The sequence below is a fragment of the Exophiala xenobiotica genome, assembly GCF_000835505.1.
Source record: "Exophiala xenobiotica strain CBS 118157 unplaced genomic scaffold supercont1.3, whole genome shotgun sequence".
In the NCBI taxonomy this organism is placed as follows: Eukaryota; Fungi; Ascomycota; class Eurotiomycetes; order Chaetothyriales; family Herpotrichiellaceae; genus Exophiala; species Exophiala xenobiotica.
In genome coordinates, this window is record NW_013562492.1 from 2,149,602 (window position 1) to 2,176,245 (window position 26,644).

General features: G+C 53.0%; 7 protein-coding genes across 7 annotated transcripts; 3 read left to right on the forward strand and 4 right to left on the reverse strand.

Moving 5' to 3' along the window:
• Window positions 1-4,313: 4,313 nt before the first annotated feature.
• Window positions 4,314-6,272, forward strand: PV05_05004 (uncharacterized protein; the record flags this gene model as incomplete). The annotated part of the gene is made up of 5 exons (XM_013461468.1): window positions 4,314-4,422; window positions 4,479-4,659; window positions 4,720-5,122; window positions 5,229-6,125; window positions 6,204-6,272. 5 exons carry the CDS (start codon window positions 4,314-4,316, stop codon window positions 6,270-6,272), a joined length of 1,659 nt encoding a protein of 552 aa, XP_013316922.1.
• Window positions 6,273-6,539: 267 nt separating this feature from the next.
• Window positions 6,540-8,695, reverse strand: PV05_05005 (uncharacterized protein; the record flags this gene model as incomplete). Its single annotated transcript, XM_013461469.1, has 5 exons — window positions 6,540-6,763; window positions 6,909-7,010; window positions 7,220-7,586; window positions 7,711-7,966; window positions 8,055-8,695. 5 exons carry the CDS (start codon window positions 8,693-8,695, stop codon window positions 6,540-6,542), a joined length of 1,590 nt encoding a protein of 529 aa, XP_013316923.1.
• Window positions 8,696-9,550: 855 nt separating this feature from the next.
• PV05_05006 (uncharacterized protein) lies at window positions 9,551-15,623 on the reverse strand. The gene has a single exon (XM_013461470.1). It carries the CDS (start codon window positions 14,953-14,955, stop codon window positions 10,093-10,095), a length of 4,863 nt encoding a protein of 1,620 aa, XP_013316924.1. The 5' UTR covers window positions 14,956-15,623; the 3' UTR covers window positions 9,551-10,092.
• A 1,742-nt stretch (window positions 15,624-17,365) lies between these two features.
• Window positions 17,366-18,478, reverse strand: PV05_05007 (uncharacterized protein). The gene is made up of 2 exons (XM_013461471.1): window positions 18,042-18,478; window positions 17,366-17,992 (listed from the first exon to the last, which is right to left on the reverse strand). The coding sequence occupies exons 1-2, from the start codon at window positions 18,217-18,219 to the stop codon at window positions 17,391-17,393; spliced, it is 780 nt and encodes a 259-aa protein (XP_013316925.1). The 5' UTR covers window positions 18,220-18,478; the 3' UTR covers window positions 17,366-17,390.
• Window positions 18,479-18,747: 269 nt separating this feature from the next.
• PV05_05008 (uncharacterized protein) lies at window positions 18,748-20,723 on the forward strand. The gene is made up of 2 exons (XM_013461472.1): window positions 18,748-18,970; window positions 19,016-20,723. Exons 1-2 carry the CDS (start codon window positions 18,787-18,789, stop codon window positions 20,341-20,343), a joined length of 1,512 nt encoding a protein of 503 aa, XP_013316926.1. The 5' UTR covers window positions 18,748-18,786; the 3' UTR covers window positions 20,344-20,723.
• A 109-nt stretch (window positions 20,724-20,832) lies between these two features.
• PV05_05009 (uncharacterized protein) lies at window positions 20,833-22,832 on the reverse strand (the record flags this gene model as incomplete). The annotated part of the gene is made up of 6 exons (XM_013461473.1): window positions 22,624-22,832; window positions 22,216-22,540; window positions 21,991-22,142; window positions 21,699-21,937; window positions 21,352-21,623; window positions 20,833-21,241 (listed from the first exon to the last, which is right to left on the reverse strand). The coding sequence occupies exons 1-6, from the start codon at window positions 22,820-22,822 to the stop codon at window positions 20,833-20,835; spliced, it is 1,596 nt and encodes a 531-aa protein (XP_013316927.1). The 5' UTR covers window positions 22,823-22,832.
• Window positions 22,833-24,172: 1,340 nt separating this feature from the next.
• Window positions 24,173-26,179, forward strand: PV05_05010 (uncharacterized protein; the record flags this gene model as incomplete). Its single annotated transcript, XM_013461474.1, has 7 exons — window positions 24,173-24,265; window positions 24,341-24,476; window positions 24,570-24,791; window positions 24,859-24,926; window positions 25,002-25,384; window positions 25,441-25,726; window positions 25,865-26,179. The coding sequence occupies 7 exons, from the start codon at window positions 24,173-24,175 to the stop codon at window positions 26,177-26,179; spliced, it is 1,503 nt and encodes a 500-aa protein (XP_013316928.1).
• Between the last annotated feature and the right edge of the window lie 465 nt (window positions 26,180-26,644).

A 26,644-nucleotide genomic window follows, 5' to 3' on the forward strand; every position in this document is an offset into this window, starting at 1 on the left:
ATTATTCCGAGCACTGATTTATTTTTGCCGTTGGCACAGTTCCGCAGCGCCTTGCATGCCCTCTTTCAATCAAAGCTGTGACGTGGACGCGTCACCATTGTTCATGGATCTCAACTACAATCAACGCCCTACGAGTACGAGCTCGTACCACAACTGGTCGGCGTAGCATAAGACATCTTGGACCATCAGGGTTGCGTACAGCAGATAGTTCATGACCTGGCCACTCACGGCCTATGAGATATACCCAAGCTATACCCCGATGGCGATACGATTGACTCGCTGCCGTTAGGCTTTGGGGCAGGTAGCTGCAGCCGAATATATACACAGTAAATTCATGGCAAGGGCTCGTCGCAGACACTCGAAGCTACCAGGGAATATCCCTTTTCTACTCGCAGCGCGTCTGCACCTCCGCGCGTGTTGCATTTACTTTGGTCGCGCATCGCGAGGAGATTCCCGAAAGGCGTTGGATCAACGCTGTACAATCCTCCAGTCTTCACGGGTGTGTGCAGGCTGCACGGCAGGCATATACACAATAAATACTTCACTCACGATGTGCAGGATCGATCTGAAAGACCTTCCTCTTATGGCACCTGCAAACCTCGGCAAGCCCTTGTCAAGTGCATTTCTGGCCCAGCTCCCTCGATCCTTCCGTTAGTAGGCCCCGTTGAAATTTTTGATCTGGGCCTGCATGTTGAAATCTGGGGACCCCTGCTGCTCAGATATTGAACAACACCAACCAAGGCACGGAGCCCCTGATCCTCCCATCGATCACCTGCCCTGCTCAGCGTCCCGGTCTCCTAACATTGATGGGTATCAATTCCCCACCCTTGAGCTGGCCAGCGCATTTTGCATGAGCGTCGTTGTTCTCGCAGGAACGAACGCCGTTGGACGGATCTACCCAAGCAATCACCCCTCCATAGGCGGACTCAGAATTCCAAATCATGTACAGGGGTCTGCCCCCAGGCCTCCCGCCCTAATCCATGTGGGTAGGGTCGGTCACGCCGCTCGCTACCCTTTTAGGGGCTTTCGGCTCCCATGATCAGCCTTGTCGAATACTGTACCCCCGTCCTGCTTGCCAGCATCACCCAGTTTTCGACCCGCCCTGAGCAGATATGCTTTTCGTCAATCTGCCTCCCGCTTGACATTTGACAAGTGAGCCAACGGTCGCCATCGAACCAATGGTTGGGACCAGGGTAACAGTTCCTCCTGTGGTCACCGGTAAGCCGAAAACCCAGAGCTGTCAAAGACTCATTTGGCAGTGACAAAAGAGACTGGACAGGCCAATCCCGCCAAGGGCCCAAATGGCAGCGCTGCACGGGCTACATCAGCTTTGAGCGGCAGCAGTACTACTGTAGTCTGGAATCAAGTACGCATTCGTATTCGCCGTTCCGCTCGCTTGTCGATTAATGTCAAGTTTAGATGTAGGTACAGCCGAACAACGAACCGTTGGCTTCCTACAGTGTCTGCACGCCTGCAGAGCGCTCACAGTGTTCACACCATCTGTGCAAATCCGCCTTTACCAGCTTTTGGCTTCTCTCTGACGCCGTGCTTCGACCCATGGTTACGGTTCGATTTCTGGGCACGGACACAATGTACAGGGATCGAGACTTGAGGTTGCCGAGGCCCGTTCAGAAACATGCCGCCTCTTAGCGGTCAAGCGTGTACGAGGTGCATTGCTGTCAAGATTCAAATACTCCCTCTGCAGCAAGCAATGACTAGCGGCTCCATCGCATTAATGATAGCCTGCTGGTGGTCCTGGCAGGTTTAGCCGTTCATGACAGAAACTGGTGCGAGAAGAGGATTTCTGGACCAGCTGACGATTGTTTCATTGGTGGAGCCTTTGATTCTGTAGAAGTCTCTAATTGTAACCGTCAACTGTCATTCCTGGACCTTTCGCCGTTGTTGAACATCAACCATCAAAGTCGCCATTCCTCACCTGACACATATGTGCGTGCCATGATTCCAAATATCCCGTCTGATTCAGTGCCTGCTGATGATGACCATTGACCGGGCTGCCACAGCTTTCAGGCTGGAGAATCGTCGACATTTCAGAAACAGGATACCCTTGCACAAACTCAATGCGGGCCAGCCGTTTCTTTTGATCGCGGTCGCCTTGCTAGCTGCAGCATTTTACGTACATTGACACAGTGACCCAGCCTCGCCTACTTACGGGCCACATTAGCCTGCCAGCAGCTACTACCGCCTTTTCCAAAAAGGATGCCAGCTCGTGCCTTCCTCCGGCGGCGTTTGCCAGAATTGCGACATTGAAGAACTTTACACCGGTCTCAGACGCCTACTTTGCTTTGTGCAGCTCTCGAAAGATTGTCTGCGCTTCTGGACAGTCGATCGGAGTACTTCGTGAAGCTCTTGGCTGCTAGCACGACTTCAGGTGTTGGTTAGTCTTACATAGTAAGTCAAAGTCGGGAAGGGATCATCCGCCTACGAAGGTGACGAGGGAGATTTCCAGGGCCTCGAATACCACTGGGATGCGACGAAAGGGGACTTTCAATGCTCTACTCCTTCGTATCAGAACTTTGAAGTAGATCTGGGAATTGCCGGTTGCGAGACGGAGACGCATCTGGGCTAAGTAGGCCAAGACGGGGAAGTATATCTTGTCTTCGTAAACAAGGTGCCGTCGCGTGGTCGATGCAATCGACTGCGATAGACAGGCTGGCTGAGAATGCGAGTGGTGTGAGGAAAACAGGTATTTGTGGTATCGACCTCGCTTGACCTTGGGCAAAAGACCGTCTGCTACCAGAAATACAACAGGGAGATCGCCAGTGTACTTACTGAAGAAGTCCTTGTCCGGTCGTGCTTTACTTCCTGGTTGCCGAGCAGACATTGTTGCACTCCTTGTCCTCAATACCACCAACAGCAGGCGTGGTTGACAGTGACCGGCAGCAATCTTGAGCACATGCCCGATTCAACACGTTTTAGCTCTTGTCAGGGCCCAGGGGGCATGCTAGGCAAACGGCAAGTTCCAGTTCCGGGTTCGGCCTTGATGCTCTTGCTTTTAAGACACCGGTTCGTTGTTTAAGGTGCCTGTATCGCACGAAGAAAGCCTGCGTGGCCGCCGAGGAGCTCCGATGCGTGCAGCGATGCGCCGGAACAAAGATTCTACGCTGTTGCCAGCATTTGAAAGGGATTTCAAGCAGGTAGGTGAAAATCTGAGAGCAACACCTTGGGTATTTCGTTACTTGTGGATTGAGCCCCGAGACCTCTGAGATGGTACAGCGGCTGAGGATTATCTGCCAAATCACGGACACTCTGGGCAAGAGACCCTCGTTCCTCTCCATTGCAACTCTCATATGGATCTCTGGCTTCGTAGGAATTAACGCAGCCCATATCAGCCGTGCCAGATTATTCGATACTGCATAAGGATATGGTCATTGTCACCGATGCGAACATGCAGATAGTCTGACGACAAGGCTAGCAAATCAATCAGAGTCTGCCTCGAGACGCCGACAGTTGCCTGCACGTTAACAGGGTGTCCTGGCCAACGTTGAAGCTTTATCTACTACTGGCACACAATCTGATAAGGCAAAAGGAGCCTTCCCAAGCATTTCGGTATGGGGCGAGACCTTTTCCTAATGCCAGTAGCAGGAACCTGGGGCCGCTTAGCTACCAGGTCCATCTGCCCTTGGCCCAGAGCTGACGCTGCTACCTTCGACGCAGAGGACTTACTGCAGCTCACGAGGTCAATGGCGACTAGGCTTGGCTGGTAGCCTCGTGCCCCATTTAGGTCGACGTACATTCTCAGGTGGCAGGCCTCCTCTGCATGTTTGTATCTCTCCTCCAAACATCTCTCAGGACCGGCATTCGGCGCCTTAACCGGTGAACAGATTTATGGCACTTCTACGCTGGGCGTGCATGGCCAAGAAAAAAGGGCTGATGGGGCTTCAGCCACCCTTTGTCTGGACTCCCGTATATGCGGGCCTTGCAGTCCGAGAATTGATAGCCAAGTCCGAAACACGAGATGGCATGATGGCCGTCCACTCCCTGGCGAGTTCAATTTGCTCAACATACTCCAGGGCAAAGGACCTCTCGACGCCTCGTGCATCCTGGCCTTGTTGAATCCAGCCTCAACACGATGGTCCATAACCTGCCCCGCGTCTGATGCCTGTTCGCAGCTGAAATCAATGCCAGCATTTCCTGAATTCAAAAGTCAAGCCGCCACCAGCGCTTGAAGTAAGTATGAGGTTTTCAGGGCCCTTCTTGCATGAGCAGACCTCCCTTCTCTCGCACGCAAGTGTAGGTCTAATCTCCAGACCCGTTCCACTGAGTCCTCATCGTCTTTTGCAGATCAGAACTCAATGAGCCAATCTACCGAAATTGATGGCTTCGAGAGGCTGTCTCGCCTTGTCGCCAGTGAAGAGCTGAGAAAGCTAACCGACTTCGACAAGAGGTACCCAATCGTTCTAGGTATATTCGACCTCTCCTTCCCCAAATATGGCATTGTCTGAGAAGCACAAACTTAGTGCCCGGCTTTTCTGGATGGGGACCGCCTCTGCTTGGTGCTGTCAACTACTGGGGCGGAGTCGAAGACATTCCCAAGATGTTGAAAGACAAGGGCTATACGGTGATCATTGCGACCATCGCACCGCTTTCTTCCAACTGGGAAAGGGCATCTGAGCTCTATGCGCAGCTCACGGCAGGCAGGTATGCATAGTCTGACACCTGACTTCTCATCGTTCGCATCAGCTGAATCTCTCACCCAAGGTTCAGCACGGTAGATCCAACCACCAACAAAGTCGTCGAGACGCTCGACCTCGAGGTTCTGTACGGCACGTATTTCGGCTCCGATCCCCAGAAAGCGCCCGAGTCGCGCTCTACTAAGAACCGCCGCCGTGCCATAGTCCTCCCCGGCAAGACTTGGCCTGAAAACCCGTCGTGGGTGTGGAGTAAGACGAACAAAGTGCACTTCATCTGCCACTCCCAGGGAGGCAATACGGTCCGTCAATTGCTCGGCCTCATGAGAAACGGAGCAGGAGGTCTCCACGACGAATACTTCAAAGATGACCACGAACACAAAGGCAGAGACAACTGGGCGATCTCGGTTTCGACATTGGGTACACCGTACAAAGGAACAACCATCACGAATGTCCTCGAGCATCTCTTGTCGGTCTGTATTTGAACTGTTACAATTGCCTCTCATTATCATCATCTCTCCACAATATCTGAGTACATCGTTTGAGCAGCTGACTGACCACCCGTGATTGCTCTCACAGGAATCCACCGAAGAAGTAGCACAGCTCACGGGCAGATTGTTTGCGACATTGTCCTTTCAAGACCCGGCCACAAGAGCATACGATCTACAATTGGACCACTGGGGTATCCGACGCCTGCACAGCGAGTCCTTCCAAGCGATGCGTGCACGGCTGGAAGCACCAGGCGGTCCGGTCTCGAGATGGCTGAATGGTCAACACACCGCCTTCCACGACAACAGTATCCAGGGTGTCGAAGAACTCCATAAACGCGCAGGCCCTCCCTCGCCGCACGTATGCTATCTGACTTTCTCCTTTGACTGTACAGAGCCATTCCCGTCGTCCTGGCCACCTTGGACGTCCCAGGCCGTGGCCCGATTCCCAATCTCGATATACGACCTACTACGTCAGGTGTTCCTCGGAATCCCAGGGGGTCCTGCAGTGGTCTGGGTATTGGACCTGCTCCGCCAAGGTCTCACCAATGTGTTGATCTGGCCCGTATTCCAGGGCCTCGTGAAATTCCGCGACTTCCTAAACTGGGCGACTGTCGAAGTGGCCGAGAAGCTGCTCAAGACACAGGGGTTTCCCATCAATCTGCCGCGGCCGGGCAAGTATGTCCCGCGGGGGGATGTCTTCCCACCGATGTTGCCGACCGTCTACGCCATGGGGAGTCTGGAGCTCACCGACGACCAGAAAACTATCCTTGGTCCGGAACGCGGAGATTGGCTGCTGAACGACGGCATCGTCAATACCATGTCAATGAGAGGGCCCAAAGGCGCCACTATCCATGAGCTGGCCCATGATCCTTTCCCCCTGGCGACAGGCAGCACTGCTGGCGTTCGTGGACGGTATTGGCATTTCGGGACGACAGGGTATCTTGACCATGCCGACGAGATTGGGGTTTGGGTCGAGAGAGACACGGTAAGTGTACCCCGATTGTACGTCAGGGAGGCGCACAGAGAGACACAGAGGGCTGACGACCTTTTGGGGGGCTCGTAGGGCAGTGCTTTGAAAAAGATGTACCAGGATCTCGCAGATCTCGTTTCGCGGATTCCTCCTCCTTCTTGAAACATGGTGATGGAACAGAAAATCAGGCCTGCCAATTAGGTATCTGGTCACACATATGACATCTGCTGGAAATGTTACTCCGTACATTGTCGGCCGTGGCTTCGGTGTTGGCTATGAGACCAAAACTGAATGCTGGTGTTTAGTCTGCCGGTCCGAGAATATTGCATCACTCTTCTCTTCACCACTTTCCTCCCCCGTTCACATCCCGAAGTCCCAATCAACACCCACACCCCCCGCCCCCGAACCAACCCAAGCTCTCCCATAGTCTCAGACCTTATCAGCGGCATCAGTATCTTCGACGGTCTCCACCGCCGCCGATCCAGCCCTCTTGCTGTCCCCAATGATGTCCGTGTGCGCAAGTTCCTTGGCCCGTTCCGAGCTGATGCACTGATACTTTTTGAAATCGCGCACCGAGACGCGATTCTGGAAGAGCTCGTCCAGTTCCTCGAGCGACCGATTCTTCATTTCCGGGAGCATGAACCAGAAGAACACTATCACATCAACATCAGTACGAATTCTGTTTAAAGAAGAACTCTTCCTTTTCTCCCTCTCGGACACCCGGACATCATTCATCATTGTCGTTGAAGGGTCGGGGAAGATCGAGCCCTTGAAAAGAAAAGGAGAGAAATTACTTACGGAAAACACAAGCATTCGAGCCGGCCCAGACATAGGCATATTTGGCTCCCCAATTCAGCTGCGTCGGGTTGATAAAGTACGGCGCGGTGTAAGAGGTGAGCCCTACACAGTAAGTCATTTCGTTAGTCTTAGTCCACTAGTCCATGATGGTCGCAAGGCCATCCTCTCTCACACACGCACACCTCCCTGTTGAGACACAGTGTGACACACAGTGGTCGTGTCGTGCCGTTGTCGTTGATCATCGATGGTGATCGTGGGCATATCGCAGCAGCAGCAACAGCAGCATCAGCTCAGTAGCTAGGAGTACTCACAATTGAAGAAGTAATTCACCCCGGTACACACGCCGATCGTCAACACGCGCAGTCTCGAGCTGACCACCTCCGTCGCCACGGGCCAGCTCAGAGTCCCCGAGAAGCCATTGTAAAAGAAGCCGTACAGCACCATGAACGCGACGATTGCCGTTCCCGCCGGGTGCGAAGTCCCACCTACAGTGTACGCGATGCCGATGGCGAGCATGCAGAGCGACGCCATCCCGGAACCGAAGAGCATCGACGTCCGCCGTCCAATGACCTTTGTAGTGAAGTACAATCCCACCAACACGCCCGCGAAACTGCCGCACGTCGAGATGATGGAAGCTTGAAACGGCTTGTCAATGCCGGCGATCTGGAAAAAGAATGTCTGCCACCCCGGAAAAGGACGCACAGTATTAGCCTTGAAGGTTTCCTCGGAGACAAATGGAAATGGAAAGGGTGTTAGGCAATGGGCCATAGACCTGGCCACAGAACGTAGACATAGAACATACCCCGTATCCAATAATCAGCCACAGCCCAGCTCCGGCGTGGGAAAGAATGGTGCCCAGACAAATGATGGTCCTTCGACGGTCGGTCCCTTTGAAGATGTCCAGCACGGACGAGGACGACGCCAATTCCTTCTCTTCGTCGATTCCGCGTGCCATTTCGACGAATTCTTCCTGAAGGTACTCTGGGGCCAAGGAGTTTCCTCGGATCCTCTCGAGTGCCCGTTTGGCTTGTTCGGGCCTATTATGAACGAGGAGCCAGCTTTCGGGGCCGGCCCTGGTCAGTCTCACAGCCACACTGAATGAAATGGTCTCAAAGCCCACACATGGGCGAAGGCGGGCAAACTTACCGAGGTGATTCTGGCACAAAGAACATGAAGATACTCAGGAGAGCCGGCACGGCGAACAAACTCGCCAAAGGGATCTGATAGCAGAGCTTGTCCATGTGTTTCTTGGAGTAATTGTCCGCCACCGCGCCCAGGACGCTGCCGATGTTGACCCAGACACCGAAGAAAGACACCAAAAGGCCTCGGAGGTGGGCGGGCGACACCTCCGCAACATAGACGTTGGCAAAGGTGATGAAGTACCCGTTGGCCAGGCCGATCAGGATGCGGCCAGCGTACAGGCCCCCGAGCGAGGTCGTGCCGACCTGGACGCCCGCCGCGACGAAGTTGATGAAGCTCGCCACCCAGATGCCCGGTCGGCGGCCAAAGTACCGTGCAAAGGGCGCCGTGGCGAAAACGCCGACAATGGTGCCGACGTTGATGAACGAAGTCATCAGCTGTTGAGTCTGTGTGCTGATGCTCCATCCAATCTCCGACTTGGGGTTGCGGTAGCCAAAGATCTCGAGGAAACCGATCATGGCTTGGAACCCTCCCACGCTGGCCGTGTCATAGCCATACTGGCAGTTGGCCAGGGACACGGCCAGACAGATTAGGACACATTTCCAATTGTCCTTGACAGGCGTGACTCGTTCTCGACTGATGCCCATCGTGGTAGACTGTCGCAGCTGGCTAACTCAAGGGCGAAATAGATCTGAAGAGAACTGCAGAGGGGTTTGGCATCAGCAAGACAACTGAGGCGTGGCAGTATGTGACTTATATACGGAGTACAGTACTATATCAACTCACCTGTGATCTTCAAGAGTCCACCACGCACGCCCTCTCCAACTCCGCCAAAGTCCACCTTCCCCACAAGATGGGGCGAACAGAAGGATTCATCCACTGCCTCTGGCGAATGCTGGGGACATGGAGAAGGGGAGAAGGCATACAGTAACTTACATGCGGTGCCCATGCCCGGCCGCAGCTTAGTACATCAAGCTATTCTCATGGCATGCTTTGGTGTTCCTTGGCCACAGGGGCGGGCTGGAGGTCCGTAGATGTCCATTCGTCGATGCTTCGTCGAAGTAGGCTATGGATTCAACGCTTTGAAGCTTTTGACAGATATTCCCAGGTGCCGAAGACTGCCAAGATGGCTTTGACAAGCTCTACAAGTCGGTAGCTTGCCGCAGCACCCGAGAAGGCTTGCCTAGGGATACTTGGCACCTGGGCTACCACCACAGCCCCGCAAGATATACAGTCTTGGTCTTTGTAGAGGGTATTGACGGGCATTGATCAATCACCGAAGACATACTGTAGCTTGAGGGATTGCAACCTGCAAGGGACAGGCGAATGGCTTGTCATGCAAGATTGACCGGCGGAGAAGGCCGAACGGCACTTCTCCAACAGAGAGGTGCATGAGTGCCAATCCGGTGTGGAAAGGGAGTATGTAGCAGAAGGTAGGAGGAGTTGGGAGAAGAGGAGACCGAGAAGCAAACAGGATCCTATCTCGAGCTCAGCAGTCAGCACACATGGAAGAAAGAACATTCACTTCGATTCGAGTGTCCTGGCCTGGCCTGGTATCAGCCGAGAAATCTAGACAGCATCAACCATCAACAGTATTGCCTTCCCTGACAGTAACAGTGAGGAATCGAATTGACCGCAAAACCCGCGCCAATAAAAGAAAATCGTTTGATCCATCCCAAGCTGTCCCGCCAAAGTCTCCCAACTCCGAACACAATGCTTTCCTGTGCACGCACGCTTGCTATATTCCCTTGCCAGACCCTTTGCTGTGTGGTATGACCCCTTCACCAGCTTCGCTAAATTCCACTTTTGCTTTTCCCTAATCCAGATCCCTTTCCTCAGGGAGTCCCATTCATCGGAGAAACCTGGGCGTTGGTATCAGTCAACTGTAAATGTCGTTTCTTTCGTGATATCGTCAAGGTCGTCTGACGGAACTCCGTCAATATTTCCACGCAAACACCGTGGCTGGGACCTTCCTGCCCCACGACGCAGAGGCTGCAGAATATGGTCCACATGTGATACCAGCTTCGACGCACTCTAACTGAACTCATAACCAGATATCTCCACCCTCACCTCTCTCCCATTTTCCCCAAGCTGACCAATAAGCCACTTCAAGATCTCTGACCCAACGCTTGGTGTCAAAGAGCCGACTCGACCATCGTCCTTCCCATAACATGCGTCGATAGTCCATGAGACGACCCTGGCCCCGCCCAAATTTTTGTCCCCCTGATTCTTTCAAAGGATATTTGAGACCTTGGGCGAGCTCGATGGCTGTGTCCACATATTCTTTTTCGTTCCTCACCAGCAGCTCTCGGCGTGCTTCGTCTCCCTCGCGGCCTTCAGGTAACGCGCTGGCAAGGATACTTCCCGCCATACGGCTGCACATTTTGTACTTCCATTTGCCCCACGTGACAATTGGGGTGCCAGACCATACCACATCCGCGGCCGTTGTATGAGCGTTGCATTCTGGGGTGTCCAGGAACAGATCGACCACAGAGGCACGTGTAATATGTGCACCCTTAGCGGCGACATCGGTGAAGATGACTCTAGAAGCCACATCCTGATCCGCCCATTCCCGCGCGTATTTCATGAGATTCTGCTCGCCAAGATCGGGAAAGCGCAGTAACCACAATATCGCATTCGGGACCATCTTCAAGATTTGCAGCCATGATTCGAATGTGGCTGGATCAATCTTGTACAATTGGTTGAAGTTGCCCAGGATCACGGCTGAATCCGAAAGAGTCGGGAACAGCTCCTTTCTCAGCTTCCAACGACTTTCTTGCTCGTCCTCCCAAGCCGCTCGACGCTTTGATGGATCCTGCAGATTTGGCGGCCCCTTCTCCACATCAGGCGCACTTTGCTTGTGATCCACGCAGAAGAATGTATCCCGAGCAAAAATCACATTCTCAGAATACACCCAGTCCTCCATGTCTTCAACCAGGGAATCCGATCGGAGGCGGTCATCAATGTCCACATTTCGCCGCCATGGAGAAAGAGTATCCGGTGGCACAGATATAGTGTCCGCAAAAACATAATCGCACCATTCCGCTCCTAGCGTACCGGCAAAGCCCATGAAAGACATGTGAATGGGCGCAGGCCGAGCCGCGAACACCTCATTGCGTGCCCCTCGTGTATAACCGTTGAGATTAACCAGGATGTGTACATTGTCCTTGACGACTTGATTGACAAGTCGCTCGACGCTCCAGGAAGACGCGTCATGAAAGACTGGAGCCTCCCGCTCGATTTGCTGTCGATGGATAGATCCATCGGAAGCGGTGGTAGCATAGCAAATAGCCCTCACTTTGGCCGGATTGTGAAGCCCAAAGACCGACTGCATCAAGTGTGCCAACGGATGGTTGTTGAAATCCGAGCTGACATAGCCGACGTTCAGGCAAGGATCCGGTGGCGCTGGTGGTGGGAAAACAGTAGCTGGTAGCCAGGCAGAGCGAAGAGTGGATACAGATATACGAAGCGCATTCCGCTGTGAAATCTGGCGTATCTGTTTCGCTGACAACGGTGCCGTAAAGGTGTGGAAAGGGAGGACAGTTGGTGCGGAAGGCGGAGTCAGTGTGTTCGGTAGGAGAGGTCGAGAGTATTTCCGTGCAGGGTATTCTTGACGCTTCCTGTATCGATCTTGATACCATTGCCATCCAATATAGCGAACAGCCCGCTCAACGAGGCGCACTATCCTGGCACCCTCCCATCTCTGGCCCGACCAACTGCGAAGGGCCTGTCGCAAAGTTTCCAAAGCCTGATTTCGCCCACTGTCCCGGGAAATCTGCTTGTGCAGTGCAAGCTGCGTCGAGAGCGAATCAATGACAGCTGGAGTGAGAGTGCCGCATCCCCAGTTCTCGCCATCCTTGAGTTGCTTTCCCACAATCTCCACGACTCGGTTGATCCATCCGTATGGCCGGGACGGCGCATGTTTCATGCCATGATCGTCGACATGAAGACGGTCTCGAAGTCTATCAGAGGCACAAACTCCTCCTCGTCCATGCCAGCTGCATACCGAATTCAAAGCTGTAGCGAGTCCACACACGGCCTCGGCAAAATCGGGGTTTGATGCGACGGCACGTCTATAGTAGACAATAGCATCTGCCACTCTGCCTTGGTCTTTGACAGCATTGGCCAGGTTTGCTAATGCAATATCAAAATTGCCGTCACAGTTCACGGCTCGTTCATACATTTTGATCGCAGCCCCAAGTTGGCCGATATCTTTGAGAAGGCTGCCGAGGTTCGTGTAGAGGTGAGCATGCTTTTGGTCGATGTTGAGGCCATAATTGTAGTACATAAGAGCCAGTGAGATACCGCTTCCAGCAATAACTCCAGGGATGTTGGAAATCTGCGAAAAGTTCGAATCCGCAAGGTGCGCTGGATGTACGCTCTGTTGTACGCCTGCGAGCAGAATGCCGACATTGTTGGCCGTGGAAGGACTTCGTTGAAGCGAGAGAGACAAATAGTACAGAGCAAGAATTTCTCGGGTACTGGGCGACTTGAGTGTTCCAATGTCGGTAGCGTTAGCCATACCATCTTGGTATATTTTGGCAAGCGATAGCAGCGAGTTGCTGGTCGTAGATACCGCAGCTTGTACAGCGAAGGGAGGTGTTACATGCTCTAGTCCGGGAAGCTCCCCATCTGGAGGAAACATGTGTTTAGCCGTCCCCTCCGCATGTTCAGGTGCGAGCAAAACGGGTTCTTTGCCGTCCAGTTTCCTCCGGACGTATTCCGGGTCTCTGATGTTGCGAAGACACGCGCTCAATATACTGTTGATGAGACTCCTAATACCCTGTTTCCTGTGACCCGTAGAGATGAGAACGGCGTCTTCGAAGGCAGCGGCAGCTCCATTGTTGTTGCCGAGAGCATAGAGCATGTTTCCTTTCGCATGTATAAGGGCTAACATGCGACCGTTATCTGCTCCAGGTATAGCAAAACCACTCGAGCCAAACCCTGGCGCTAAGGTCTCCGAGTCAGAGGCAAGACCTTGGTTGAGATCGAAGTCGAAATCATGGCGTGCATTGTCGTACGACGCCACAGTAGCTATACTAGAGGTGTGGCTTCTTGAGTCGCTTTCAGCGTCACTCAACTCACCCCAGGAGGTATGAGAATCCTCATTGGGAAGTCGCAACGTGCTTTCGACGTACTCGATGACGCTGACTGCTTCTCTTGCTCGATGGCTTGCACATAGCAACCCGATGAGATGTTCAACGGCTTCAAAATAGCTCGGACGTAATCTCACAGCATCAGACCAATACTTGAGAGCATCTTCGCGACGATGAAGTGCGTGGCATGTCGCTGCCAGATTGGACATCGCTTCAACGTGACCAGGTTCGTGCTTCAGCACGGCCCGATACCAGTCTTCAGCTTTGGCATAATTGCCCAGCCCATAGGCTAAACATCCTGCCAAAAGCAATCCATCAAGCCAAGGGGTATCAGCCTCTTGACAAAGAAGTTCCATCGTCCTAAGCGCAGCTGTTGCCGACTCATATGAAGGTGGTCGTTGGTACATGTCGTTCATGGAGCTGCCGGGTATCCGAACCTCGGGTATCCGATCTCTCGGTTGATGCTGGACGGTAGAGAAAGAGCTCGATGTCGACAGAGGCTCTGGGCGGCGCCCTAACTGTGACTGTTGAGGCCGATAGATTGCAGTTTGAGGACGACTTGGCGCATCATATATGGAGTTCTCACTGCTGTAGCGTGTGAGACTCGGAATGCTTTGATTTTGTGGTAATCTGTCCATTGATCCTTCATGGAAATGCGATCCAGATCGTCTGGGTGGTCGGGGGAAGATCGCAGGTTTTGCTGTGGACCTGGGGTCCGAAGCACTGCTTCCAAGCGTGCGCTGATCTTTTGCAGTCCACCGAATTGTCTGCAGAAGGTCAGTATAGATTTTGTTGGCCCACGCAAAAGTTCTATCCCTAAAAGCGATGCGTTCTGAACCCGGGCCGGGCACGAGAGATGACAGTAATGGCCTCGTTACGTTTAATGGATCGGCCATGGCATGATCTGGCGGCGAATAGTGCTGCGGAAAAGCATACTGCGCACGCTGGTATGCATTCTGATGAGAGGTCCATTTCGAAGCTGGCGAATCAACAGAGGTCAAAGGCGTTCCCAGTAGTTGCGGTGGAAGGGTGTCCAAATAAGGATGGTTCGCAAGTGACAGTGGACCAGGTTGGTGAAAGGCTCGAGGATGTTGGATGTGCTCCAAAGGAAACCGCTCGGTAGCCACAACCGGAAAAAAACGACTGTCTCTGATAGCAGCCGGTCGATATGGATTGTAGGTGCCGTCAGGCCAATAAGGGCCATAATACTCTTGACTAGCTGACGCCGTGGGGCCAAATTGAGATTGGAGGGTCGCGGGCAGGACGGTGGGAATATTAGATCCAGGTTGAACATAGTATCTCTGGGTTGGGTACAGCGGAAGGGTCTGATTGAGCATCGAGTCAAGTCCACCAGGAAACTCCCAAGCTGGTCGATATGGGAAATGCTGTGACGTCGCATAAGGATCGCGTTGTCTCTCACATCTTCCATCTCTTCCGGAATCAGTACCTCCCATACTCCCATTTTGCTGTGCCTGGTTCGACGGTGTCAATCGAGCAGAGAATGGAGGGGTGCTCGACTGGAACTCTGGAGAAGAGGAGAGGAGGACATGTTTGGATGCCGGATATTGGATGTTTTTGTCCAAAGCCGCAGAGTCTTGCTCGAAGAACTTTCCGTAAGGTGTCTTGCGCTGTCTCAGTATCTCGTGTTCGACGTAGGTCAGACCGGTCGAGCCATGTCTTCCATGTCGGGAGGTTCCAGAATCGGCGGGGATGGCATATTGACGAGAGGCGCCGGATGGTCGACGAAGGTAGACGTTGGGGTCTCTGATGGTATCCATCGTATGCGAGGACCGATAAGGTATTGAGAGCATCGTCCGACGGTCGCAGCGTAGATCTTGGAGTGTGATTGTTGTAGGAAGTCACTGGAATCAACCTGCTTCGAAGGTGCTAGGGCAAGGCCGTCTCGTTGACTTTGGAGAAAACGCAAGAAGGCAACTGGGCCTGCTCTTGTTCCCAAAATCGAAGCTCATTGTGTTGTTCCTCCAGGGTTGCTCCTACGCGGTGAAGTCCACGCAATCATGGGTGAGGCAGAAGCGGTGTCGTCAACCCAGTTATTGTAGGCGGTGATGTGTATCTTTCTGCGAGATAGGCAGCTCAATTTTACCCGCTTCAATGTCCGTGTTAGTCGATTGAAGGGAGAATCTGGGACTATTTCCACCAGATGGGACGACGCAAGGGAGGCGGGTTGATTGAGTCAAGTAGTTGCGGGCCAGAGCCTACGAACACGAGGAAGGCAGGCGGATCGACCAGGGTCTGTCCGGTCAAGGGAGGAGGACTGAGGTCAATGCTCTTTGGCTTGATAACGGTACCGCGGATAAGGACAAGGTGTCTGGCTCGTAGTGATATCGATTGGCATCTGGGTGCAGAGAAGACTGGAAGAAAAGCGAAGAATGAAGGCTTCGTGTGTACGGAGTACTGAGAGGGTCTGTTCAGGTCAGTGGACAAAAGTTCACGCCTCATGGCTGCGCATCGGTTCATACGGCCCATGATTTTCTTTAAACGCCAGCAATGGCAACGGGCTGTGGCTTGCGAATGGAGACCCCCTAGTGCAAAGGGTGTGCTTGGTGTGGTGGTGTCAGTCTATGCAGCTGGATGTGTCACATCGAGAATGAGGGTATGATTGGCTGCTACAGTGGGCTACAGGGGACTGGCATTGCGCCCCAAGCTGCCAGGCTGCCAGGCTGCTTCTCCTCAAGCTCCTCGATGGCTCCCCCAAAGGCGCCCTTGTGCCACCATTCATCCTCTTTCAAGCCTAGTGATGACGATGAAGCGGGCACCGATGGAGGGCCCCTGGTTCCGCCCCAGGATCAGACGGACCATCGTGATGCATCGAGTGGCCGGAACGTGTCCCAGAGTTCAGTCAGCAATACAAGGCCATGCCCACTTGATCAGTACAGCACATCTTGTACCGAATATGTGACAACGCAAGCAATGGCCAGCCTGCTTGGAGGACGATTTGGTCACCGGGATCGAGGCAGAGGCACCAAGTCAAGGCTACGAATGTGATGGAGCAAGTGTTTCTTTCTTCCTCAGGATTCGCTTCGTAAAATAGGTGGTGTGTATCGATCCACGATGGCTCCATTTAAAACAGCATAGCGCTGTCCGGGGTATCAGCTTGATGTGGGCAATCACATCCATCGCCTCCCTTCATCCCAGTCTGCGTGATCAAGAGCAATATCGTTGACATGCACCCGGCGTCCTACGTAGATATCGCGACTTGGCCGTTGTTGCTAACGCTGTCCTCCCTCCGTGGTTGGACTGTGTGATGCTGTCAAGCTGTCGTCCCCGTTGTCATACTCGTGTCGTCGTTTCCGCTTGGACTCGTCCAGCTGGAGAGGCTTATCAACAGGTTCCAGATGAAGTTACTGGACCCGGAAACTCGCAGCCGAAATGCGGGTAGGAATGCGACAGTCGGTCAGGGTTAGTAGATCGGTGACACATGCGTCTCAGGCAGACTGACTGGCAAGGATGCGATTAAGCCGATTCCCTTTTAAAGGTACGTCCTATATTGGTGTCATCGTGCAAAGCATCGGGCCGCCATGGCCTGACAAAGTGACTCTGATTGATACAAGACTAACATCGCAAAAGGTGAATCGCGACACCGAGTCAATAGATGAGACGGTCCGAGAAAAAGATCCAGATACGGGGTCAATCTTCCCCCTAGCCTCGTGCCGGTTTTGACCTGGTTTCAGTCTGTAAAAGAGTTGGAACTCCATAGCGGACGTCGGCATACACGCATGACTCTGGCAAGCTGCTGTGCCATGTATTACGACGCAATATCAGTACGACAAACATTCACCGAAAGCAGGTTGTTATCAGAGAAGGCTGAGGTCTGGACAAGGCCGCAAAAACGACGACGGGATTCGGCAAAAACAGATGATCCTGAGATCCCTCAAGGTGGTTTCTGGATAGGCACCCCCAACAGGTGTGGTTGGTGGGGAGTTCACAGTTCCAGGTGATCGTCTAGGCTCCAGCCGGCGAAATTCATTGCCAAGCCAGAGCACAACGGTTGGCCATGAATTATTTTTCCATGCTCCGGGCTTTTCTTCTTTTCCTCCTTCTCCCACAAACAGTCGCCGACAACAAAAATGCATTACTTAATCGCCAGTCTCGGATCTTTCCTTGCTGAGGTTGTTTTCGCGTCGAGCGCAGATTAATTCGACCTCTGGCTGGGCATCCGGGGCTTCAGGGATCATCTTGATCTCAATGGGATCTGGAAAATCACAGTCGAGGGTACAATTGAACTCTATATACCAAATCTGTTCTCTACCTCTGCAAACAGTTGAGGTGAGATCTCGTCGCTGCTGTTTCCAGTCACTGTGACCACCAGATTCGCGTTCTGCTGTCGATAAAAGTTGAGCAGACTCTGACTGGTCTGGTCAAACTTGGCCAGCCGCTTCCTCCATGTCGCTTCACTGTCATCTTCCCTTTGTATTAAGGCTTCTCCCGTGATATCGTCTAATCCCTGCACCTTTGGATCATTGAACCCCACATTGTACACTCTCCCGGACGCCATATGAATCCATCGATTTGCCATTCGAGATAGAACAATGTCAACCGGAGTGACCAGCTGGAAGACCAGATTTATAGGTAGGAGGTATGACAAGGCCTGCGCTTGGGTGGCGGTGCGAGGAAAGCCGTCGAGGATGAAGGACGTTTCGGGTGCGTTGGACGCCTTGACCACGGATGAGGCTGACCCGTTGCCGCGTCCGAGAGCTGCGATAATGTTGTCGTTTGTGTCCGATGTCTCCAGCCATTTCCTCGAGGTCAGTTCGGTGAGGATGAGGTTAAGGATCAGAGGATCGGGCACGAGACCGCCATCCTTCATATAGCTCTCCGCTTGCACTCCTGCTAGATGTTAGTGCACAGTATCAAGCGTGTTCCAAGTGAAGCGCACCTAGATTAGTTTTATTCTTGACATTCTCGCGCAGGAGATCTCCTGTCGCGATCGAACACAGTTGTGGAAACCTTTTTATAAGTCTTTCTGACTGTGTTCCTTTTCCCACTCCTGGAGCCCCGACGAGAATAATTCTGGCCGCTCTTTTCAGCTTGCGAGGCACAGTGCTAAAGGGCATTGTATATCTTTCAAGGTAAGGAGGCGCAGAGAGGCAGGAGGGGATGCGGAGGCCTGGCAACCAGGCGCCCGGTTATAAGCCCACCATGTTGATTAGTTGGGAGTACTCTGGGTGTAACGGACGGGTGTGTGTGGAGGAATTAGGGAGGACCAGGAGGCAAGGCAGATGGTTGCAAGAAGTTGAAAGAAAGAAGGAAATAACGAGGGACTGCGACGGGCGAGAGGGAGGATAGAGATGTGAGGTGCTCGGTAATCGGAGGCCTAAGCTACCAGGTAAGCGGAGAAGTAATAAGTTCAAGCCCATCATTGCCTATAGCGCAGCTCGTACCCTCATCAGAGTCTGGAGTTGGGCGGGAGAACTCGGTCCCAACAAGGCCGACGAGACCTAACAACTGTCGAGCGACGCCTAAAAGAAAATCCGTTCCGCAGAATTGGAGAAACTAGACTGGAATTGTTGGAGATTCCAGACGCTCTCGACGCGTAAAATGGCGGACGCGTCTGCGCGTTTCTCATCATTAATGCCTTTACAATGCTGTTGTCTTGAACGCCCTTCAGCACCACCACCAAGATGATGCGAACAGACACCCGATTCGATGTGAAACGTAAGAAGGTCGACTACAAGAAGACTCAGTTTGCAACTGCCACGTTCAAGGAGCAAGATTATCCTTACCGCTTATCCTTCTACGATGTCCCACCAACCCAGGAAATCAGTTTGGAGGAATTCGAAACTTGGGCAATAGACAGATTAAGAAGTACGGCTCCTTTTCATCAAGCCTGAAAGTGCTAACATCCAGCAGTTCTTGCTGAGATCGAGGCGTGCTCATTCAGAAACAAATCCCCGCAAGAAACCGCTGCCCATCTCGAGCCACTACTCAAGAAATACCTTCCTCTTGCTTCCAATTCTGCTGCCCCTGGCGGTGTGATCGACCAACGCTTGCGAAATGAACGGCGCAAGGATCACTACTCGCACTTCATCCTCCGGCTGGCGTTCTCCGGAACAGAAGACTTGCGAAGACGCTTCTCTAGGGTGGAGACCATGCTGTTCAAGCTCCGCTTCCAAGCAGACGACAGCAGGGAAAGACGGGCATTCGTGGAAAGCATAAATTTGAATTGGGAATTGGTACAAGAGGAGGAAAAGCGAGAGTTGGGTGAGCAGCTCCTTTCTGCAACACCGGGTCTGCGCCGGTTGGAGGATGAGAATTGGTTCAAAGTCGAATGGACACGAGTACCGGAATTGGTCGAGCATCGGACAGTCCTCGTCCGAAAAGGCAAAGCTTACGTACCTATGCGAGAACAGACGAGCATGGTACTGACGGAATTTGCCAACCGCCTCGAGAAAGGCCTCGAGTTGACCGCTCGTGCGTTACCTCGTCTGGACGAAGACGACCGCCTAACCCCCATCCTCAACCACCTCTCCAAGAACTTTGCGACGCCTGATGCTGGCTACTCGGAGTCTGATTCATCAGTTGCTGGTGCTCCCATTAGTGCAGCAAACGTTGACAACCTGTCCCAGCATTTCCCTCTGTGCATGAAGCACCTCCATTCGACCTTGCGCAAAAACAACCATCTCAAACATTACGGAAGACTCCAGTACACACTATTCCTGAAGGGTATTGGCTTGACGTTGGAGGACTGTCTGCTGTTCTGGCGGCAGAGCTTCAAACTCATCACCGATGACCAATTCAACAAGGAATACCGCTACAATGTCCGACACGCATATGGTGATGTTGGTGGCGACGTAAATCGTCGCGGAAGAGGCTACGCACCATACTCATGCCAGAAGATCTTGACAGAACATCCGCCTGGAATAGGTGAAGCACATGGCTGTCCATATCGACACTTCAGCGTGGACAATCTCACCAGTATGCTTCAGGCCACGGGCGTGCATGACCGAGAAGTGCTGCGAGGCGTTAAAGAAGATGTAGAAAAGAAGAGGTTTCATATTGCCTGCAACCGGGTCTTTGATTGGGCGCACAAGGCAGAAATCAAGAAAGTCAAGGACGAGGGCATATGGGGCCCTGCCGAGTTGGAGACCATTGTTCATCCGAACACCTACTTCAAGAGGTCCTACCTGTTGAGAAATTTGGGCAACCTACCCAAGCAGGATGTGAAGATGGAAGAGTGATTGATGTTGTGCATGACGATTATAGGCGCATGGCGTTCAAGGAAGGAATACCACATGATTTCCCGGCTTCGAGGACAGGAAAGCATGAGAGCGTCGGCTGATCATGAGATTCTCGATTCAGAAGCGAGCCCATTACTCTGCATGGCGTTATAAGACATTTGCAAGCACTGACACGCTCATTTTGCGGCGCTGGCCGCCCCTGACGGCTGGATAGTGGTCACGTGCAAGGCTGAACTCCCCTGATCGGTGCTGGTGCTTGATTGTCGCACACATTGGAAATCGACCCGCACGAACGACCGCCTGGTAGCTGCAGCTATCTCTCAGCTGCCTCGGGTATATACGGAAAAACAGATGTCATTACTGTACCTAACCGCTTATTATAGGTGGTGGTTTTCTGTTTTTCGTATCTACCCGAGGCAGCTGAGAGCCTCCGCACCTCGCAGGCTCTCGAGCTACCACAAAACTACCTACCATATTCCATAGAGTGGTTTAGTAACTCATACTCTCTAATGTCTTCGCATCACTTTCTTGCCACGGGTACATCTTTTCGATGCCTCGAATCAGCTCTTCATGATGCGCCGACCTTGGCTTGATCGTGTTCCTATATGGTACAGGGTGACTGACCACGCCCGGCTGGAACTTGACTTCAGGCTCGACCTCTCTCCCGTCGTCCTCGACAGCCTTGCCGATACTAAACACCGCGAGTGATTGCGCAATGGTCAAGTATAGCGCGTTGTCGGCCAGGAGCTTTCCCGGGCAGATCCGTCGACCGAAGCCGAACACGTACATGTGCGGATCGGGCTCGGGCGTGTTGTGGCCGTTCGTGCTGGTGCTGAGGAAGCGTTCTGGCTTGAACGTCATGGGGTCGTGGTACGATTGGGGATCGTGGGTGAAGTACCTAATTTGCCCGCCCTTGTCATCAGCCTTGTTCTCTCATTTCTTGCACGAGGCATCTAACCACCAAAGATGGTGAAAATTGCGGGCTGGACGGGGCTTGCTGGCACTTACCAGACATTCGCAAACAACATGGCGTCTTTGGGGATGAGGTACCCATTGCAAATGTCGTCCTCGGTACTGGTGTGCGGGAGACCCATCGGGGCGACGGGGTGCCAGCGCAGGACTTCCTTGACAACGGCGTCGACGTACGGTAGATTCTCGCGATCGGCGACGGTGGGGAGTCTGTCTGTTCCGACGACGCGGTCGATTTCTTCTTGGGCTGATTTCTGGACTTCTGGGGAGACAGTCATGGCGAGGAAGAAACATGCTAGTGAAGACACGGTCTGGCAAATTTGAGGTCAGGGTTAGCATTGCTCTTTGGCCCGAAGATACTAGTGAAGGACTCAGAAGAACCCTACCGTATCCGCACCGGCTGTGTACAAAGACATGGCTGACCACTTGTTTGTGAACTTCTCCTCTGGATCCGAGTCGCCTTGCTCGAGAAGCTGAGAGAGGAAAGAACTCTCGTTCTTGCCCTGGGCCATCTGTTGCTTGACGAATGCGTAGGGTCTCTCGGCCACATCGGTGAGTTCGGCGCCCCACTGTTTGGCCGTTTGCTTGAATCCTGTGCCGGGGAACCATTCTGGTAGTCGTTTCACTTGGGCAGGAAATTAGCGGAAGTTGGTGAAAGGCTACGGGTGATGAACTTACGAAAGGGCATAATGTCGACCATGAAAGCACCGGGCACTCCAGCGCGCGCAAACTTATCCATCGCGTCACCAGCCATGTCGATGAGAGGATCATCCTTGTCCGATTCGGCAGTATAGCCGTAAGCGATTTTCAAGATGACGGCGCCGGCCTCCCTGTCAGGACAGAGTCAGTGCTAGTTGCTGTAGGAGAAGTCGATCGGCATGACTTCGTGGTGGGATTACAGACCGTCTGATGTGATCAAGCAAGTTCTCGGGCTTCTCCAGGACGTGCAACAGGAAATGGCCAGCTTCAGCCTCTTGCAACTGACTGAATTGCGAGGCTGCTGATTTAGAGCCAATGATCTTGGCCATGTTCTTGCGGTAGGTTCGGAAACGATTGTTGTATGGAGACAGGCCTAGCGAGTTCTCCCAGCCCAACATCTCCCCGGCAAAGATCTGCTTCGGACGAGAGGAATGGATGGCGGACCGTTTCTCCAGGAGCTCGAACGCGAGTTTGGAGTCGTTGATGATGATCAGAGTCTGACCCATCACGGTCACTGAACTAATCGGGCCTGTGTCAAGAGCCCAGCATCGGGCTTGTTCAGCATACGAGTACCTTGTTTGCAAGAGGGCCTGGAGAATCGTTTGCACGAACCATAGAGATCCTTGTGCTTCAGCCAGTGGTGGGCCTCGAGCACACCGGATTTAGGCAAGTCATTCAAATTCCCCAGAACTGGTAACCCTTTCGGGCCGGGTGGTAATGGCGCGCGACCAGCATTTCTCGGTCGACTCAGAACGTACAATATGGCGAGTCCCAGCACGATGCTCACGATGACTGTCGAGGAAGCCATCATAATATCCGGCCAAAGGAAGATTCGAAACTTGAACTCAGCAGAGAAAGGTCCGGTCCCCGTCCGATGAGGGATGATAAAGTAGAACAAGGCGTCCCATTGACCTGCAAGAGAGTCCAGCAAGTTCCTTATTGGTCCCCACCAGACGTTGGAAGAAATGGGTCAAGATCTGCGACTCAAAACACCGGCGCTGAGTGCTTATGCGAGGCATTGGGGTTCCGTGGGCATCTGTTCTGCTTGCCGCGCATAGTGCCCGTTGCCGTTGCCATTTCGGCTTTCTGAAGAGCTAGTGAAAGCCACCATCTGGGGTGTTCCAGTTGTTGGGCAGTGGTGCGTGAATAACATGGGCAGTCATGGCAGGATAAGGCACATACTCGAACCCAGCAAGGGGACCCTACAACCATCTCGCCTGGTACTTCAAGCACCGGCCAGCGACGCAAAGGATTGGCCGCCGTCATCGGACAGGTCCCAGAGTCCAGAAGTGCTTGTTGGCGTTATGTGCGCTGATTGACGACCCGGAGGAGTTGGATTGCGATGTTGCGCGAGGCACGTTATGTTAAGGATTGTGGCTGCGGACTGGTCTGTCAATCGGGATCTGCAACACCAGGACTACATCCGCGACGCGCCTACGAAGGGAGTCCTGTACTCGTACGAGCCTACATCGAGGCGAACTTCGTCTCCACGTTATCCCGGCTCCTCGAAGACAATCATCAACCTCTTTGAGCCTAATCTGAATAGACGCACAGCATGTCAAGGCGCTCGCGTTACTCGTACTAATTCTCATCAGTCGATCTCCCACTCCTGGCACTGCTCCACCGCTTCCAGCACCTCGACGAGCTTTTCAGTACATATATGCTCCACCGAGATAAGGTGAGGCTGGTTTTAATGCGAGGCACTCTGCAACATCCAGCGTTCTCATCCCCTGATCAAATGGGCAGACAAATCCACAGCCATGCCGAAGCAGTTAGATATGCCTCTCAGGCACCAGGAACAGGGCACCACCCATCAACTTCGAGATGGTGATCATTGAACCGAGCGGCGCTGCAGATCTTGAACCCAATGTCGGATGGACTCTTCCGCGAGTGAAAAGCTTTGCAGGCTGTCGTTTACTCCCCCCAAGGTCCACGGTCTAACAGTCATACCCTGGTGAATGGGTACCGAACTCCTAGCCACATAGCTCTACTCTTTACGGTTATGAAACCTGTCAATCATTCTCCTCTGCGATCAAAGAGCATCTTCCGAGGAGGCTATAAGCCTCCCAGAACATGGTCGCTACCCTCTTCCTCTCGGCCAGCCGAGTTCAACGTTCTGCTCACCCAGCATTGTCGACGTTGTTGAGCAATCCATTCCACCATGAAGCTGAGCCAAGTTTTTATGTTTGCTACGAGCCTCATTGCTGGTTCGTCAGCGCAAAGCAACCTGCTCGACCAGCTACCACAATGTGCTGTAAGAGTTCCCGGAATATACGTTGGCGGCTCGTCGAGCCTTGTTATGCGTACATGCTAAACTTCCCTCCTGTAGGTGAGCTGTTTCCAGCAGACAATCACCCTGTCGAGCTGTTCACCGACCGATATAGCTTGCCTATGCGGTGACGGGGCATTTCTGCAAGCCGCTGCTGGCTGTCAAACACTCAACTGTACCGTCAAAGAGACACTGAGTAAGTCATCCTCACCAACCTACGGCTCAGCTCTCTTCAGTCAGCCCGGTGCACGCCCCAGACTTTCATGTATGTCTCTGACACAAGTTCTAGCATCAACCAATGCTACCCTCGCAGCATGCGGCGTCCCACCAAATGATGTCTCAACCACAGTGCTGGCCATCCCGGCCGCATTCGGAAGCCTCTCGGTCCTCATGGTTATCCTCCGCGTTGCCGACCGTCAATGGAACAGCAAAATGCTACTCAAATGGGACGATTACTTTGTCATAGCCGCCGTGATACTAGCAGGCCCATTGAACTGGGTTTGCATTCCTAGTGAGCCCTTATCCTAGTTTCCACGAAAGCCCCTGCCACAGAACCGCGATCTCTAACGATGGTGCAGTGGCACGCTACGGCATGGGCAGAGACTTCTGGACCATACCGTTCCCTCACATCGATAAAACTCTTCAGGTAAGTGCGCTGTTGTCTCTTCATGAAGCAAAAGCGTGTCCGTTCCTGTTCTCACAGGCTTTGCGTTCCTTCCAGCTCCTCTACATCGCCGAGATATTCTACATGGCCGCCGAAGCATTCGTCCAACTCTCCCTGCTGGCCTTCTACCTGCGGGTCTTCTCTTCGCGAACTTTCCGCTTCGTCGTCTTCACGCTCATGGGTATCTCGGTCGGCTTCGGCATCGCCAACACCTTCGCCATGATCTTCCAGTGTACACCGATCCCGTTCTTCTGGCAGGGCTGGGCAGGCGAGACCACGGGCACCTGTATCAACATCAACCTGTTCTCGTGGATCCGCGCCGCCGTCGAGATCGGTCTGGACGTGGCCATCCTCTCCCTGCCGATCCCCATGCTGTTGAAGCTCGAAATGAGCTGGAGGAAGAAGATCCAGGTCATCATGATGTTCAGCGTGGGATTCGTGTACGTCCACCTCTATCATCTCCTTCTGTCGCTCATGACTGACAATGTTGTCATAGGATCACAATCATCAGTATCCTCCGACTGCGATCGTTGATTCAGTTCGCCAAGACGACAAATCCTACCTGTAAGGGCTCGTTGACATCCTCTTCCCCGACACACCTACCCTCCCAAGGTGTGATGCATGAGCAAGCACTTCCCTCTACAGTCCCCATTGCTCTCTGTCAGATACATGTCCACGCCAATGCTCAATGCTTACTGAAAACCCACGTTGAAACAGTCGACAACTCTCCCGCCGTCTACTGGTCGGTCCTCGAATGCGACATGTTCATAATCTGCTGCTGCGTACGTTGCCATTCTCCCTTTTCCCTCCTCGGTTTATCGTCTTGAACCCCGTCCTGCCTAATGTCCGAAAACACCGTCAATCTCGCACATGTTGTCCCCATCCGTTCACTATCCATACTAACTCGTCCGATGGTCTAGATGCCATCGACCCGCAACCTCCTCAAACGCGTCGCCCCATCGTGCTTCGGCAGCACCGCCGCCGAGAGCAACGACCCCTACCCAAACTCCAACTCCACCAGCGGGGGTCCCGGTCCGAAGAAGATCCAGCTCCAATACCGCGAGGGACGGACTTCTCACCACCCACCAGCGGCCGACATCTCTCACTCTCACAGCTCCTCAGACCCAGGGAAGTCCATCGACTTGGGTGTCGACGCCGACACGTACCCCGTTGGACGGTCCGAGAGCAATGTCGAGCTGGTCGAGTCCAAGAGGCACGGAGAGGCTGTCGTCTAAGTGGTAGATAAGAGAAAATTAGAGCTGCGAACCTGTTTTCTTCTACAGGACAAAGTTGGTGGCACAGGGGATGAATCTTGTCCGGTCTGATCCGCCAGGTAGAGGAGGACACCTCTATCGACACAGTGATGGACACTATAAGTATGTGTATACAGGCCAGACACCTCCATTGACACAGTGATGGACTGTTGAGTCTATATAAGGCAGACACCTCTTTCAATACAGTTATGGACACTTTGAGTATGGGTATATGTATATCTAGCGGGATACAGGATGCACACAACGAAAAGAAAGCTACTGCCATCTCGATTCGGCACACAGAAGGACATCAACACTATTACACATTACAGTATATTGTTAAAAGCCAACTTATTACAATCCAGGAAGGTCATCATCTTAAACGGTCTTCAACTTCTATATAATAAGGGCGGTACACAGGACAGAAAAGGCACGGTTTGAGCCACA

Excerpts from the sequence above, each read along its gene's own strand:
- PV05_05006 (XM_013461470.1), bottom strand. The coding sequence starts at position 14,955 with ATGCTCTCAATACCTTATCGGTCCTCGCATACGATGGATACCATCAGA.
- PV05_05007 (XM_013461471.1), bottom strand. The coding sequence starts at position 18,219 with ATGCCCTTTAGCACTGTGCCTCGCAAGCTGAAAAGAGCGGCCAGAATT. Across the intron at positions 17,993-18,041 it reads CAAGAATAAAACTAATCTAG|GAGTGCAAGCGGAGAGCTAT; the intron begins GTGCGCTTCACT and ends AACATCTAGCAG.
- PV05_05008 (XM_013461472.1), top strand. The coding sequence starts at position 18,787 with ATGATGCGAACAGACACCCGATTCGATGTGAAACGTAAGAAGGTCGAC. Across the intron at positions 18,971-19,015 it reads GGCAATAGACAGATTAAGAA|TTCTTGCTGAGATCGAGGCG; the intron begins GTACGGCTCCTT and ends AACATCCAGCAG.